The sequence below is a fragment of the Podarcis tiliguerta genome, assembly GCF_965153285.1.
Source record: "Podarcis tiliguerta genome assembly, chromosome: 10".
Taxonomy (NCBI): Eukaryota; Metazoa; Chordata; class Lepidosauria; order Squamata; family Lacertidae; genus Podarcis; species Podarcis tiliguerta.
Window position 1 is genome coordinate 49,043,673 of NC_139543.1, and position 17,875 is coordinate 49,061,547.

The 17,875-nt window shown below is 42.6% G+C and overlaps 2 protein-coding genes and 1 long non-coding RNA gene across 6 annotated transcripts in view; 2 read left to right on the forward strand and 1 right to left on the reverse strand.

Moving 5' to 3' along the window:
- The window catches only part of SYN3 (synapsin III), a 194,613-nt gene extending 189,856 nt beyond the window's left edge, over positions 1 to 4,757 (forward strand). For all 4 annotated transcript variants that reach the window (XM_083400762.1, XM_083400759.1, XM_083400760.1 and 1 more), the window contains exon 14: positions 1,208 to 4,757. In XM_083400762.1, coding sequence (XP_083256888.1) covers positions 1,208 to 1,340 — 133 coding nt within the window. In that variant the 3' untranslated portion in view covers positions 1,341 to 4,757. The remainder of the gene's footprint in view (positions 1 to 1,207) is intronic.
- A 206-nt stretch (positions 4,758 to 4,963) lies between these two features.
- FBXO7 (F-box protein 7) lies at positions 4,964 to 17,875 on the reverse strand. Its single transcript, XM_083400771.1, has 9 exons — positions 17,512 to 17,875; positions 14,984 to 15,290; positions 13,704 to 13,931; positions 12,187 to 12,328; positions 11,294 to 11,377; positions 9,225 to 9,317; positions 6,623 to 6,799; positions 6,264 to 6,301; positions 4,964 to 5,656 (listed from the first exon to the last, which is right to left on the reverse strand). The coding sequence occupies exons 1-9, from the start codon at positions 17,631 to 17,633 to the stop codon at positions 5,294 to 5,296; spliced, it is 1,554 nt and encodes a 517-aa protein (XP_083256897.1). The 5' UTR covers positions 17,634 to 17,875; the 3' UTR covers positions 4,964 to 5,293.
- LOC310658650 lies at positions 6,808 to 9,330 on the forward strand. Its single transcript, XR_014502406.1, has 2 exons — positions 6,808 to 9,068; positions 9,113 to 9,330. It is a non-coding gene; the product is annotated as an uncharacterized lncRNA (long non-coding RNA).

Consider the following 17,875-nt stretch of genomic DNA (forward strand, 5'->3'; position numbering starts at 1 on the left):
TTAGGAGCCCTTCCTCCACTTCCACGTAAGGTGTTTGTACCCTGCAGAAAGAGGGAGACAGCAGGTGGCAGCGGCAGCTTCTTAGTCAATGTGCATCTGCCCACCTGTGGCAGGAGCGGACGCATTTTTGTGCACAGGCAGACCAAGACGCACAAGGATTGTTGCAAGGGATACAAAAAGCTCAGTGGTGTACCTAACAGTACAGCGCTAAGGAAGAGGAACCCAATCTTTATGACCACTCTGTAGGGATAGTTCACATTTAAAGGCAAACTTCCCTAACTGAAACTTTCCAAAACACAGAGAGACCTCAAAATTTGCACTTTTCTAAATTGCAGAGCAAGGAGCCTGGGCGAAACAGCAGAGTTGCAGGGTGGGAAGTGTGGCCATTGTTAACCAACTAACCTGGGGCAGGTTGCTTGGGCTTCAGGGGGGAGTCGTGGGGGATAGCGGGAAGGGCTCATGGCTTTTGCAGCTGCTCCTACTGCCTGCTGGGAGGAGGGAGGGTGGAGGGGGAAAGGAAAGGAGAGGAAGTCAACCCACTCGCCATCGACCAACAGGCAGAATTTTGCCCAGGGAAACGACACCACTCACACTGCCTGTCTGCCTGTTTGCTCACTCACACTTCTGAGCTGCTCTCAGCTGGGCACGCAGGAGAGAAGAATGGAGGCTGGTGCTGCCCACGGCCGCCCTGACAATCGTTCCACGGCTCCCTGGTTGAAAACCGCTGTTCTAGGGCAAAGTGTTCCTAAAAATGCATGCATTTGTGAAAATAGCCTACAATCATGCCTATTAGGGAATATTGCTTGCAAAAATGCAAACTGCATACAAATGTGCTTGTTTTCTTGAGGATTTTAATAATAATCTCACCTTGCTGCAGAAATGTGTAGAACTGTATTTAAAGATTGGGGAAATAAGAAACTGAGAGCAAAATTTGACAGGTGAAGTTCCTGCCCTTTGCACACACTGCCCATGTCTATTACAAGATTGGATGCTTTAGTGTAACACTCAGGAGTAGCAGGCAATGGTAGCTTCTGCTGTTATTTTCAGCAGCAGAAGGGCAAGGGTTGAAAGTGAAGCCTGCTGGGCCCTGAAGCCTCCATAGCTGCCTAAATGTCTAGCTTTCAGCCCTCTCCTGTTTGCCCTTGTGAGAGAATTGGCCGTATCTTCATTCTTCTCTTTACCCCCCCCCCCCCCAATTCTCTTTCAGCAAGTCACAGTCCCTGACAAACACTTTCAGCCTCTCAGAATCCTCACAGCGGGGAATAGCCAATGAAGACGAGGCAAAAGCTGAAACCATCCGCAACCTGAGGAAGTCCTTTGCTAGCCTCTTTTCCGATTAATCTCTGCACATCAAGTGAGAGCAATTGTGGGTGGGGGCGGGAGGGGGGGGAGAGAGTTACTTTTGCGGATTCATTTTTTTCTGTGTTTACCTTGAACTTGCCCAGGAGCATCTAGAGTAGTTTCTTGTAAAACCTATTCACATGCACAGCAAAAAAAAAACGGGGGGGGGGGGAATCTTGTGCACCCACCCATGCTCCAGGCCCCCCTCCCGCCTGCATCCATTCCCTATAACATCAGAACAAAGGCCTGCTATGCACATTCTTTACTCCTTACCTCAGGTTTGAGGAGTGAAGTCCACATATCTTGCAGTACACGTGAAGTTCTTCAAACTTCTAAAACTGCTATTTAAGCCAGGGGTGAGGAACATTTTTTTCATCAAGAGCCACATTCTATTGGAGGCAGTATTAATAATGGCACTGCTGTCCTTTTCTCTGCCACCCTTTTTGCTGATTCCTCCCCCTACTCCTACCCCTTAGCCTCCACATTTAGGCCAAGGTCTGAACATGGACCTTCGGCCACAGGTTTCCCAGCAGACATATGGATGGATGAGAGCCTGTGGCAGGTGGGGTGAACTGCTGTTCATTCACCTTACGAATGGCGCTGTGTGTGCACACAAGTTCAGATTCTGCAAACAGAATCCCTTGAAGCTGTCTTTCTGGGTGTCCTTTTCACAGCACCTTAAGCATCAGTGTTTTAGTTTAATCAGTTTGAAGGATCACAGCACTAATTAATTTTTTAAAGAACCTCTGCTATGCAACAGGCTTTCCTACATAAACCCCAATGGAACCAGAACCATTGCTCCATGCCCAAAAGCGATAACTTTTCAGTGTATCATTTTTATATATTATTGCAAAGCAAGCTTATTTTGACACGGAAGTGAACTCTTCTTGGCTGGCAGATTTTTAAAAAAACAAACCTTACAGAAGTGTTAACCATGTCCCAAACACATTAATAAAAAGAGGCAGAGCAATTTTCAGGGCCCTGCTAAAGTGTTTGACAGCCATCTGTAATTTAATGGCTGTCAAACCTTTGGATGGGAGATCCAACACATCCGGGGACATAGCATATTAGCATTGCAAGCTTCTCAAATTGGAGCTAGAACAGACAGCTTCTTTGGATGGATCCCAGGGAATGAGTTAAAATCCCTAAATGCAATTTCATGTTAGTGGACCATCCACAGGTGGGGAAAAATATGCAAGTCTTTGCTTGCTTACAGCTGTAATTTACAGTCCATTTCCAGTTCACTGCAATGTAAAACAGTCATAATGTATTTTAAGATAGGGAGCAATTGGAAATCTTTGAACCACACCTGGAATAGTCATTCCTGTAACTACAACAACTGAGTTCTATGATGTGGCTATCATGAAGTAGATCACTTCCCATTTCAGCACTCTAAATTAGATTGAAGTTGCATGAAGTCACATCATGCACCCAGCTCACTAATCCTAACGTGTGGCTCACTCAGTTTTAAAACAAGCTGAATATGCAATTCTCCTGCAAACCATTACTAAGAGCCAAGCCCACAGATCTCAGTCCTGGTGCTACTTTTCATGCACTCTGCAAAGTCTGCCATATGGTGCATCACATTACATTGGGGAAACACTAAACAAAGCAACAGACATCACAAGCATTTTAATTTTAGCAGCAATCTGGATTGCATTGAGACTTTGAAGAATAATTCAGCATTTGGAAATACGAATGGCTACGATCCAGAAACTTGCTGTTTATAAAGGAAGGTTTTGTGTTGTCTCATCAGGCACAGCACTAACCCATGTTATGCTGGGCTCAATGTTCATATTGGCCTGATCTCAAAGGCTTTGATTTTCTTCAAAACGTCTTTCCAACAAAGCCATGTTTAACTCCAACTTTGCAATGTCATGAAGGACAGCAATATAACTCGGGACTATTCTATCCCTTGACTGAGCTGCTTGGACCTTTTGACCTCGAAAATGTTATGAATACAGAAGCCAAAATCAGAACAGTCTTGTCCTCTGGAGATAGCTAGCACGGGGCTTTTCCTGCACTGCTACATGGGAGTGTTAAGATCCATTGCAAACAAGTTACTGCATTTTAACCTACCTCAAAACAATACAATAATTCACATATTATTCAGTGCAGAAAGGGCTGCTACGCCTCCCACCAATAGGCCACCTTATCAAAAAAAGGCGGGGGCAAACTACACCAGTGCAATAGTATTGCTTAGGAGAAAGCCCTCCTATTTTATCTATACTCAGTGTATGGAGCTGCAGGTGGGCCTGGTGGAAACCTGCCACAATGCAGTACCAGAAGAGACTTAGAAGTGTAACTAGAAGGCACTTGTTGTTTGGTAGCACATCAGAACTATACTGCTATATTTAAGCACTGGTTTGGGCATGTTCTCAACTGAAAACATTTTAAGTTGCTTATGGCAGTTTACCCCATTATAAATTAAGTTTAAATTTGTGCTCACAAGTTTAACAACCCAGTAGCACTCTGCCTCACCAAAGCTGTACAAGTATCAAGGGCCACTTCTAACCTTTAACACAGCATGCTTGGAAATACTGTGACATCCCTAAACCTTAATTGGGCGATTGCTTGAGCAAGCTTAGTGAAGTGAAAAGCAATACAACTAAACTAGAAACCTCATTCTTAACAGAGTACACATTCTATACACACCCAGAAATCATACCATTCAGGGGTGTGTATCTAAAGCTGCAATCAGTAAAAAAAAAAAAAATGCTTTCTTTCTCTCACACAGCATTATGTGAAGCCTTATTTAAACCCAATCAAACAAAAGAAACTTGGGACTTTACAGTAAACTGGCTTATTAATCAGTGCATCTGAATCAGCTGAAAACATTAGATTAAGAAAAACCAATCACCTGTAATTAGTTCCCCCTTACCAGCCAATCCTTTTCTCCAGCCATACCCCCTCTTTACTCTTGGATTCTTTGAACACAAATCAGGTTAACTGGCTCTATGGCTAGTTACATCTTTTACTTCCTGTCAGTTGTGTATGCAAACATATAGAACAAGCCACAAGTAAGTATTTTTGCAAATATCCCTTGCTTACAATTGGTGAAAATAAGTCTTGGGCTCATTCACCTCTAGTACAAGCCACACAATGCTCACCATATTTGATTGTACAGAGTCAGTTCTGTCATCTTATTTTATAATGCCCTTAAATGTTCATTCCTGGTAGAAGAATCATTCAAGGCACAAAGGCAATGTCTTATTATCAGTTTTTGGCATTCTTTCTTACTCATGGTTAGTTTCTGGGTTGCATTGTAGCATGATGTTATTCAACTGTCTGTAGTTGAAACTGTTCAATGTTTTATTCTTTCAAGTGTAAACAAAAAAACATTTTTACCTTGTATTGTTTGTGCATTGAAGTCCTGAACACCAAGTTTGCTTTTCAAGTAATAAAAAGGAGAAAAAGACTTAGCAACAGGTGGTATCTGAAAGCGAATCAAATCAGATACATTTTGGGGGCCATGGGCTGTCCATATGTCAGATGTTACATAGAACAGGAAGTTCTCTCATGGAAGATAAATCTAATCAGGCCAGCTATTCAGGGAAAATCGCAACCACATTCATTTAATAGACCTATTTAAAGAAAAAGACAGTCCAGACCAACATAATGCTTTGTGTTTAAAGTGCTCTTTATCTGATGTAGCTAAAGCCAACCACCTTTTGCTTTCTAAGAAGCAGTTTGCAGATGGTAACAAAAAGAATTAAAGTTTTCCACAAAGTTCTTTCAGAAAAGTCTCTCCAGTTCCAAGGGAGGCAGCACTGGTCATTTGCATGGTGTTGAGCCCAAACCCCCAGAATCAAGATCTCATAGTACATATGCACTGCCATAATTAAAAACAACAACAACCACCAGACACCTGAACCCTGTAGCTGAAATATCCTACGGTGTGAACGCAAACCCATGAGCAGGTATGTTTAAAGCCCTAAAAACCAAGCTGCAGTCATATGAATGCACGGCGGTTATCAATCGGACGGACCCGACTGCCTCTTCCTCGGAGTGTGGGGCAAGGATCTGGAAGTGAATCAATGTGTTGCCTGAAAGAAAGGAATGGATCTAAGGGAGAAAGCTGAGGAAACTCCCTCGCTCCAGAAAAGAGGGAGTGGATCGGGTCTGCAATATATGGAGCTGATGGCCTTTCATCATGTTCACCACCAATCATCATTGGGGGATAAAGAGGATTGGGAAGGAAAGGGTTGGGATATATCGAGTTAGGATGAAGTGGCCCAGGAAGGAGAGGGGGTAGAAACATCATGTGTCGCCACATCAGGGCTTCCCTCTTCTGCTTCCATTTTTTCTTGTAGAGCTGTGGGAAAAACAAATGAAAAAGGCTTAACCCTACCTATAATGATAAATACAATATGCATTTAAGTCCAAACATTATTCAAAGTATCACACTCCCCAACACAACTGCCCCCAAATCAAAGGGTGTTCTGAACAACTTCCTAGTTTAGAGGAAGATGTCCAACTAGGCTGGCCTCCCTTTCTTTTCTTTAAATAAAATCCCCCCACCCCCAAAAAGGAGGCCAGAGATTGTAGGACTCAGATTCCACAGAATTATACAGGTTGGCATCAACTGAGTATTCAAGTACAAGTTTGTATCCTGTACTGGTTGCACTTTTATTTAGCTTAGAAGCCAAGCCTATGCCTATTCTTAAAAACATGTACAGTGGTACCTCGGCTTACACACACTTCAGGTTACAGACTCCGCTAACCCGTAAGTAGTACCTCGGGTTAAGAACTTTACCTCAGGATGAGAACAGAAATTGCATGCTGGCGGCGCAGGGACAGCTAAAGTGGTACCTCAGGTTAAGGATGGTTTCAAGTTAAGAACAGACCTCTGGAACTAATTACATTCATAACCAGAGACACCACTGTATTAGAATTTTTTTTAAATCAAGAGAGTCACTCACTTCCTTCCAGTCTGTATCTCGGGGCCTGGTAACAGAATCTAAGCAGAAATCACAAATTAGAAATCAGTTTCTAATATAGCAATCCCATAAGACATTTCTGTAGCGCAGAAAACATACTCCAGTTAATTCAGGAAGTTGGTACTGTGTTTTATATTACTTTTTTTAAAAAAATTAAAAACCTTCCTGCAGATACAATACCACAAGTCTCTCTGGTGGGTGCACCCTTTTATCCAGTTAACTATTCCTTGAATAGTTATAGACACATTTGCCAGCTGCTCTCCACTTAATACAACTAGGTTTGGGATCAAGCCTGCCATTTCACCTCAAAGCATCGTAAGAAGAAGTGAGTAGGAATTCACCTCTAAAATCCCGCAGGTACACAAATCTCCACAGCAGTTGATCATTTGAAGCAGCATAGAGGTCATGGCAAACAGCAGACAAAGATAAAAGTGAGCGGAAATCCAGGAGTCGGAGAATCCTTAGTTTCAGTTCCAGTGGAAGAACCACCAAGCCAAACACATCTGGGAGGTTCAAAGCTAGTTAAGACAGAATGGGGGTGGAGATAATGGCATTATCCACAGTGCTGTTGTAATAAAATATAGTTTATTATAATATGGTTTATACAATCACAAACTGCTGTCAGATACAAGGCTTGCTGTTAAAATGCAGCTAGAAAACAGTGGCTTTCAGAACAAAAACCTAAAAATGAAAATAATTGTTTATCAAGGGAATGAACAGTACAGTACCATGCCCTCTTTTATGACTTAGTAATGGTCTACAAAATGGTTGACAGGCCTCATTTTTTAAATGATGACAGTGCTTGAGAGACAATAAAGCCACTACTTAATACAAGCCGGTACAATAAAGCACCACCAGTTCAAATGAAATATAAGCAGAGTACAATGGTGCCTCGGTTTACGAACTGAATCCATTCAAGAAGTCCGTTCTTAAACTAAAACCGTTCTTAAACCGAGGCATGCTTAACCTAATGAGGCCTCCCGACGCCAGTGCCCTTCCATCGTTCAGATTCCATTCTTAGACTGAGGTAACGTTCTCAAACCAGGACACTATTTCCGGTTTTGCGGAGTTTGTAAACAGAATCGTTCATAAACCGGACTGTTCTTAAACCGAGGTACCGCTGTAATATATTCAGCCTACATCTAATGCCCATCCTTTAGGCTCCATCACTAATGTGTCTGGTGACGTGCCAGTAAAATACATGATTTTGCATGGGGAGGATCTCAGTTTCAATCCCTAATATCATCAGTAGAATATCCTTAACAGAAATACTAGGAAAACTGTCTCTCCAAGACCCTTTCAGGATGGTTACAACTGGGAATCCAGACCAACAGTCTGATTTATTACTAGAAGTGTTTGGTTGGTCCTCTATGGGGGGTCTCCAATGGTTGGCTATACATGTTCAATGCTACTAGTGGCTAGAGTTCAAAACAGAGAGGTCAGGAATTTGTCCAAGTGACTTACAAGCTCTGCCACCACAAGCGACACCTAAATTTCTAAGGCAAAGACTGATGCTCCAAAGGGAGTGAAGGATCACAGGGCAAGCTATGGGTTGTTTCTGTATCAGGTCCAGCTAACAGCCTGGGCCAAGGAACTTCACTAAGGCATATCTCACACACACATTCAGAAAATAGGTGTGCGGGGGGGGGGGGAGGCATGGCACTTAAGCAAAATAATTCTACCTCTCAGCTATTCCCATTGTAATCATATGGTCGGCTAATATTAAAGAGACCAAGCTTCTCTGGGGAAAATGGGCAGTGTGAATGGTTGTCCGCTATGGGACAAATCAGGTGAGACATTTGGCTTGAAGTTTGGCACTGTATATGTGAAACCAAGTTGCCAACCTGAAAGGAAGGGCTGCTGAGGCAGACGGGCAGTTGAATGGGAGGGAAGCTTTACAATCTGCCACAACTGGAAATTCCATTGTGAGAATAGCATGTGTGGCTGGGGCAGGGGCTCCAGTTCCAACCAGGACTATAGCAGAAGCAAAAGGCTAGAGCCCATCTCTTCTCTCTATGCCCCTACATACACACACAATCTGACCACCATTTGGGGGGGGGGGGTTGCAATTAAATTACCTGTGCAACACCAAACATCACATCTAATTTGGTCCTAACCACCAAACTCATCTATGGCCTCAGAAATATACACACTGGACAAGCGCCACATCCCAGGTCTGGGAACCTAAATCTCAGGCAACTACAACATGACATTGGCTCTGCTCAATATGCTGCATTCTATAGTTTTTCAACAGTCCAGGGATGGTGGGGGGAGAGAACCCATACAGATCAAATCCAGCCTTTTATTGCTTTCTATATTCTCAAGCCACAGAGGAAACAGACTCTCCAGCTGGCTCAACAGAAGAGGTCTTTGCCCCTTAAATGAAACATGAATCTCTTTCAGACTTCAAAAGGCAGTTTCAGATTTTTATCTATTTTATTAACATTTCCCAAATTAGCAATAGGTACTTATTCAATTTTGTAGGTCATTCACTGCAACCATGACTATACTTGACGGGTAGAAATATATTGATTTATGAATACTGGAAAGCAATCCGACACTGGACACCGTAGGGACTGGATCCTTCCAGTGCTGGGACCCATCTTGATCACTTGAGATTAGAGGATGGGGTGAATCCTAAGCAGGAGCATCAGACCTTAGAAGCCAAGGATTCACACACTCACATGCCCATGAACACAGATACAAGGCTACAGAGTCTGTAGGCAAAGACAGTTTAGCATACCAGAAGTATGCAATGCGTCTCAGTGGTGAGTTCCAAGCTGGTGGGTCTATGCACTTAAGAACCAAAAGCAACATGGAAACTAATGGAGAAGTCGGAGAAAGAGAATTGGCACTGCACTCTTAATATATTCTTTAGCCACTATGACAAAGCACTGTTTTCACAAAGGATACACAATATGCTTCCTTCAGTGCTTTCCTTACCTTGCCGGGTAAAAGCCAGAAGGGGGTACACCAGCCGATCTTTAAAGAGACGTGATAGCTTCTGAAGATCCTTATATATTCCTGAAACATTCGCTTAAAAGAAAAAGTTTGGACATCATAGGTTTGCAAATTCCCACTCACCCTATTTTCTACAGCAAATGTCACCTTTAATCAATTAAGCAGAAAAGGAGCTGATCTTATTCCAAATGTGATATACCACAACAATTACCGTATTTTTTCCGTGTATAAGACTAGGTTTTTTTCTTTTAAAAAAATGTTTAAAATTGAGAGTCATCTTATACACCCCTACAATCTCCCCCCATTTTCGTAATTTTGAGTCCACAAAAACAGGGGGCGTCTTATACACGGGGGCATGTTATACACAGAAAAATACAGTATGTTTCTCTGGGATTGTAAAGTTTTGTGTAGGCCAGTAGTCTTTATGGCCTTATTCGCAAGGGTGAATGACTATAGAGCAAGGTACCCTTCAGATGTTGCTGGACTACAACTCCCATCACTCCTGACCACTGACCATGCTGGCTGGGGGTGGTGGGAGTTAGCGCTCCCCATATATTGTTGGCTAACGTTAGCTACCCCTGCCGTAGCGCATCTAGGTGAAAAGAGTCTGCTTTGACTACAAATTCAAGGTAGTCCCTGCCATTGGAGGGGAGGGTAGAATATATGGAGTTGTATGCAATGAAGGTGTCCCCATCAGTGCAGTGACTTCCGCTTGCACAACAGGATTCCTCTCCCTATCTTTATGTGGCCTCTGCTCCTCCCAAATCTGTTCCAGAGGATTGGGGGAACTCCCAGAACAAATCTGGGAGTGCAGAGGCATGCAGGAAGAAGCAGCTCTGATCCACAGACAGAAGCCCTTGTGCTAATAGGATGACTTCACTGGCTATAGCCCATTACAGCAGTTCTATAAAATAATAAACATTGAGGGGGTCTTTTAAGTATTTTAAGACAAGAGCTAGTTATATGAAGCCCTATGTGAAAACGCTGCCATAGTTTCAATGCTGCAACTCCCTCTGCTGGCCAAATGTCCGTCATTACACAAGACTAAACTAAGCTAGCAGGCCGACTTGAAGACTTCTCGATTGACACCAGTTATGCTCAGAGTTCAGCCTTCCAGAAATGTGTAGCAGAGGGTGGGACGGGAGAGGAAGATCAGCACCACCCACTCCAGCCCTAACCTCCACCTTGTCACAGACTACGTCTCTACATAGCCACGAGTACAAGATTTCCTGTTTGTGTCCTGGATAGATGGAAAGATACAGAGCATATATACAGAAGCCTATGTGTATTTGCATGGTCTATCTGCAGACTCATGGATGTCAGGAGCAAGGCCTGTAAAGTGGTGTTTACACATATACCTACAGAACTACAGTCATACCTCAGGTTACAGATGCTTCAGGTTGTGTCTTTTCGGGTTACGGACCCACCTAAACCCAGAAGTACTGTAACGGGTTACTTTCAGGTTTTGGGGGTTGCGCATGCACAGAAGCACTAAATCGCAACCTGCGCGTGTGCAGACACGCTGCTGCGGTTTGTGAACACTGCAGGTTGCAAATGTGCATCCCGCACGGACCACGTTCGCAACCAGAGCATCCACTGCCTGCTACAGACATCTTGCCATTTCTTGACTAACTTGAAAATTATAGTGGATGACATCATTAATAAAGGATTATATTCCACTGCATGCTCAGAAAGGTTTTGTGGCAAGCAGTTGCTAGTTCCCCGTGCTTGCAACACACAAGGAATCTTTTCTGCACAACTGGCAGCCAATTATCTTTTTCTTTGTGGTATCATCTTTCAGGGACGTCAAAATCTGCCTGGAGTCTACAAGGTCTTTTGGAATCTCAAACACAGTTTCAGCAAACTGTGAAAAGACAACACAGTTACAAATTTGGAAGGCATCTGCTGCCCTGCTTCAGCTGGCATTCCCTATTCATCTGTTAAATTTGCCCAAGCCCATTAATGCTTCATTTCACTGAAAACCAAGACTGACCACCTGAAAGTCAGGAGCACATTAAATTATGTATTGAAAAGTTATATATAAAAAGTACCCGAGTTCTCAAAACAAATGAATGATGTTGGCAGAAGCTGCAGCCTCTTCACACTTTTGATGTCATCAGCAATCTTTAACATTACTGCAAGAGACAAAGAGGACAATGAGAAAACATAATGGGGGGGGGATCATCCTCAAAATAAGAATCAATATTTAGTTGCCAAAGAAAGCCTTGTTCTGAATCCAATCTTTGCTCTATCTGCTTATGTTAAAGGTTCATGGGAATTCAATGACACTGAAATTTTACATTTATTAATCTGTTGATGAATAGTTTGAGATTTTGGAATATGGCATGTATAATCAAGATTACTAAAATGGTAAAAGGAAAGGAAACAGGAAAACGATTCGATTTATTGGGAAGCAGAGGCTCTATTATTTACTGGAACAAGTGTTGAAGATGCAGCCCAGCTTCATTTTCTGTTGTGGGGATGATTTGATAACTTATTTATGCTTAACTGATTATTTTAGTTTACACCAAACAAATTACTGTAAAAGAGGCACTTGCTAGAAGCACTTAGTGCCAGCAGAAATGGACATAGTCAGCAGCATCTGTACAAGTCAGCTTTTCTATTATAGAATTATACTGAATAGTTGCATTACTATACCAATGAGTATTCACTAGCTCAGAAGTGAGTCACATATCTTAATAAAAATATCCAATTTCCATCCCAGAGGTAAAGTTACATTGACATTTATTTATGATGTCCTGTATTTCAATACAGAAAAGCACCTTGGTTGTGCTTGATAGCCCACAGGTGCTGATGCCATAGCAGAAAATATTCAGACTCAATAGAAGCTCATTTCAGGCTTCTGCTAGCATTGGAAGAAACTTCCAAAGAGCGATAGTCACAAGGTAGCTTTCAACCAGAGTATTTTCAAAAACACTCTTACCATTGACAACAATAAGGTTCCCCAAAGTCACACAAGTAAGTGCAGCAAAGCCATTTTCACAGAGGGGGTGGGTATACTGCAGCTTATAAACACCTTTGCTTCTCCAGTTCTCAGGCATTGATGTTGCCTTTGCTTCCGTCCCCTGGAAATGGAAGGGGGGAAAACCAGTTACTGTGACAGTCTCCACCCTCCTCTCTTCCTGAAAAGTGATATTTCCATAAAACTAGAAACTGACTAGGCTGACCAGACTTTTATTCTGAACGTTTGAATTCTGCAATGTTTGTAGTTGACACTGCAGGGGTCAGGATATCACAGCAGTACAATTTATACTGCCCTGTCTTGCACTGTACAATCCAAGCTAGGCTGGAACAGATGGGACTCAGGTAGGGAGCAGACCTTCTCAGGGCCTAAATTTAGCCAGACAGCAAGACACATCTAAATCCACCAATTCCAATGGTCTTACATAAGTCTAACCGTCTCGCATGTTGATTTAGCCTGAAAAAACCTTTTTTAAGGATTTCACATGTGACTGTCAAGCAAATATTTGGGGGTGGGGGCTTTCAAAGAACATTTTTTTAAAATTCAAAACATTGAACTGAATGCAAATTAAAACCATCATACCAAAAAAATTCAGTAGGCTCCATCAAATCAAACCCAGTATATTTTGTGTTTAACCTACTTTACAGATGTTTTGAAACTTCTCAATTTGGTTTCTTATGTGGGGACTGTACAGAGTTTATATTACTTGTTGTGATGGTACATGGGATTGATTTCATAGTTTACTATAAATATTTATACATCCATCAACCATGTCCAAGACAACTAGCATCAAATACAAAAAATAAGACATTTAAAATAAAATTCAAAGATTCTGCATGTAGGAAGGCTATTTTTAACAAAATGTTAATAATTTTACATTTTTCAGGGGATATTACTTTACTTTAAAGAAGTGCTGCCCACCCCAAGCTTTCTAGATGGAAAGGAGTAAAATATGGGGACAGGGAATAAAAAAAAACAACTTTCCCAGTTCCAATAATCTTTGCTTAATGAAGGCAGAGCTCTTAACCAAAAATCCCTTTAGACACTTTCTCTCCACCCACAAGCTTATATTCACATGCTTTCTGCCTTACAACCTCAATTATAACCTGCAAGTTATCTTCAGCCCAAAAGAAAATCCACAAAAATCTCTTAATATGCAAGCACACAGGGCCCCCAGTGTAGACTTCAAGCTAGCTCCCTGAAAACACAAGTTTGTAAATTAGGAGTCATCCTCATGAAAGTGTATTTCCTCACATTACAGACGCATCTAATGCAAGCCATGGTTCCTCACACATCAGCCACAAACTATGGCTTGAACCTGAGTTGGTATACTGTGGGGACAAGAGAACGTGGCCTCTGTTAATCAGTAGATGGGAGAGGAGATGAAGCCACCAGGATCAACTAGCACAGTGCAACATTACTATCCTCCCCTCCCCATTGAGTTTCAGAGGAAGCTGATCTTTCACTTTTTTGCTTACTTGAGGTATGTAACCCGTCTCCATCATGATAAGGTGTATCAAAACAATCAAGGCATCGTTGGCACTGGTACACTCTGCAGCGTGGTAGAGGGTCTGAAGTGAGTGCGGCACTTGCCCGTCTGTAGCTTCAGAGCAAAGCATTGGCTCTGAAGGGTAGGAACCAACAGCTTCAGGAATATCAAGGTCACCTGAGACAGTCTCTGGAGCAAACTCCTGGCTGGATTCTGCCTTGAAAGGAGAGCAGCAGAAACAGGGGGTTCAAAAAGTAGCCATAATAAGCATGGGAGAAAGTGAAACAACATGATCTAGGTTTCAGACTATCTGCTGTTTGTGGTAGTAATGCTGCCAATACAGTTGGGTATTTAGAAAAAGCCTGGTCCGTAAAATGATGTGTATGCCTCAGTATAAATATGTAACCCATGCAGTTAACTTTGCTTTTCTTGCAGTTCTGATAACAAGTTTGTCATAACGTTGAACAACCAAAGGCTCCCTCCCTATAGACCAGGAAGCCCTGTCATTATTTGGGATTGATCATCTTTGCTGTGAGTCCTGGAAGACCTGCTCCCTCTGACTTGCTGGCCTTTTTCCGCCTGGCTTGGGAGAGTGGGGCCCTGACTGACCGTGGCTACAAAAACAAAGGATTCTGAAAATATTATTGGGTTGCGGTAATGTTTGGGGGGGGCATTACTGGGAGAGTTGTTGCTGTTATTGAGAATATTTTTTTTATCTTTATTTTTACATTTTATTATGATTTATTATGATCAATGACAAACCTAGACAGCATCTCAATGACAAACCTAGACAGCATCTTAATAAGTAGAGACTTCACCTTGCCAACAAAGGTCCATATAGTAAAAGCTATGGTTTTCCCAGTAGTGATGTATGGAAGTGAGAGCTGGACCATAAAGAAGGCTGATCGCTGAAGCATTGATGCTTTTGAATTATGTTTTATTATGTTTTATTTATTGATATTTATTTATTGAGAAGTTTATGACTTCTCTTGTTATGTTTGCAGTTATGTCACACTCTTCATGTTATAAGCCGCCTTGAGCATGGTTTTAACTCTGGAAAGGCAGCATACAAATAAAATAATGTATGTATACCCAGTTGTGGGAACTGACCAAGAGAAAAATTAATAATGGGTGGCTTTCCATAACACAGGTGGTATCGCTAATGTGGTTTAAGCTGCTACACATTTCTCCTCTATTCTTTTCACACAAGACACAGCATTTATTTTAAAAAATAAATAAGTGAGAGCGTCTTTAGTTCTATGGACTTACCGTACTGTCACTCATTTGGACATCATCTTGGACTTTATGGTCTGCTACGTGCCTGTTGCTTTTTTCACTATCTGGGCTCCGGGGCTGGCTTTGGCATGGATCTGAAGTAGATGATGATGATGATTCATGATTCTGTGATGGATGCACAGATGAGGAAATAGATGCAGGTAATCTGGGTGCAGCATCAGCCTCTTCTAACACCAAACATATCAAGTCTCCTGAAACAACCCCCAACGATGTTAGGGTTTCCTGCTCTCCTGTGAGGGAGTCTTTCTTGTTCAAGGTTATTACAACCTTGGAATCAGAACTGCAAAAAAACAAAACAAGAAACAAAAAATTAACTGTATGAGGAACCTGTATTGAGGCATACACACCATTTTGCAAACCAAGCTATTTCTAAATACCCAACTCTGTCAGCTACATCACCACCACAATGCAAACAGCAGATAATGTGTGAAACCTGTGTCATGTTGTTTCTCCCATGTCTGTTATGGTTACTGTAGCCCATTGCCAGCATGGATATGGTCATAAGCATCCCATATGGATGGGAACAGACGCACTGGAGTGAAGCTTTTCCAGATAGATTATCATATTAGACCAGTAGAAAGCTATTTGATTTTTGTGTTTACGTCCTACCTTTGTTCCAAGGCACTCATGATGACATACAGTTGTCTTCCTCCCCATTTTTTTCATCACAAGTACCCTGTGAAGCAGGTTAAGCTGAGAGTAGCCCAAGGTCATGGGGGAGTACATTCCAGACCCACACAGAATCACACACCCTTCTTACACAGATTCACATATGCTAATTATTCCCCATGGAAACAAGGACAAATATTGAGTGTAATTACTAAGAATTAAAGATGTCACCTTCCATTTTCTTCACTTTTTTATGAAGTTAATTTTTTAGGAAAAAGTTCTCCAACACCTTTGAATTATCCAGACTGTGCAGAAGACAAAAATACTCCCTAATTCCAGTTATAAACATCACTGTGTGCTGAAACTGCAAGCTGTGCTTTAAGGCTATTCAAAGTCTCTAACATAATGCAAGTGTAACCTGAAAATGGCATGTATTCCACTATGCAATGTGTGGGTTGCTTTCTGCATGTTTGCAAGGAACACAGATCTATCTCTCTGCTGAGACATATACCCCTCTGTTTCCTTCCTGCAAAGGAATGTGCTTCAATCACACAACTGCTCTCCAATTAACACCTGATGGATGGGAAGTGAACCAGAGCCATGGTTTGGGCAATTGTGAACAAGTCATAGTGAGCCTCAGGCTCACACATTCCCCCTCTACATGCAAAAACAGGTGACAGAGAACTTCCACTTTCATTTTAGAATCAACCACAGTTCGTTAGTAATTGCAGCAGGTAAATTATTAGTTCCAAAATAATGGAGGAAGGAATCAGCAGTGCATGTATTGTTAATAACAACACAGCTGTAGCAAATGTAACGGTTCCGTCTTCTACTTCAATTTATACTTTAAATGTATAGCAGCCAAGTTCTCTCAAAGCCAGCTGCCTGCAGTATTCCACCTCCAGGAGCCACAGCTGTTTCACTTATCATTCACTTGCACACACACAGCAAGCAGAGATAGTGTTGTTATTTCTGCTGTAGTCAATAAATGAAACTGTGCTCTTGGCTTTCAGTTTCACATGTGCCAATCAGCTCTGCAAGGCCTCATTTTTCTACAGCTCATTTTGGGTAACTCTTCCCTTATCCCAGCAAATTAACACTGTATAAATGCAGTAAGATACAACAACAAACAGCTATTACAGTCACAGACCAGCATAAGATACAAACATGTGAATAAAAGAAAGCACATAAGACTTGGAAGAGGAGAGGGATAAAAACGAACAGTTAAAAGTAATTATAACTCACATAAATTATAGCAGATAAGAGAAGAAAGACAAGCGGTTAAAAGTTCTATAAGGGAGGGAAGGTGAAGAAGCACAGGGGCCTTGCATTATAGGCCTTCAGTTTAGGTCTGATTTGTGATAAAGATAAAGCCAATAGAAGAGAGAAGTGAATGGAAACTCTCGCCCATTATTTTATTCCTGCATCTATACATGACTCCTAAAAAGGGTGTACTACATATACATGTACTACGTGTACTACTACGTGTACTACTATATATATATATATATATATATATACACATAGACATAGACACACGTTCTTAGCCTCCATTATTTCCTTTTGACAAATGGATATACAGCCTCCACTCTTTGCCATCGCCATTGTATCGCATTGGAAAGTTTTTCGTTCTTCTGTAAGCAGCGCAGCGCGCCAGAGTTTTTAAGCAAGATAAATATGCCTTATGTACCCCAAATTAGACGCCTTCACCCTGTCAAGAAATGGGGGAACCCAGGACCTTCCCGGCGGCAAAGAAGCTGCTCCCCTGGGCCCACAGGTGACTTCGAGCGAGCCCAGCAAAGGCGGCCGCGAAAGCTACTCCTGCCCGCGAGGCTCCTTGCTCGCGCGTCTACTCCCTCACACACACCTCCCCGCCACGGTTCACACGTTACCTGTAACCGCAAGAGGGCAAGAGCGTCTGGCAGATGTGCGCGCGCAGGTCCCCCAGAGTTGGCTCCTCCCCTGGCAACTCCAGCAGAACCGTTCGCTTCAGCATCCGCACGCGGAGCTTCATGGCGGCGAGCCTTTCCCCGCCGCCTCCCCGCAGGAGACGAACCAGGGCCCTCAGCAACAGCGACGGCGGCAGCGACGGAGGAAGAAGCCACTGCGGGCGCGGGGGCTTCTGGGTGCCGTTGTTGTTGTTCGTGGTTTTGGTTGGTTGAAGCACCGCCTCCTTCACCCGCCGCCCCGCCCCCGAGACGCCGCGAGGGCCCGCCCCTTAGCCTTCTCGGCCTCGCCAGCCGCAACAGCCGAACG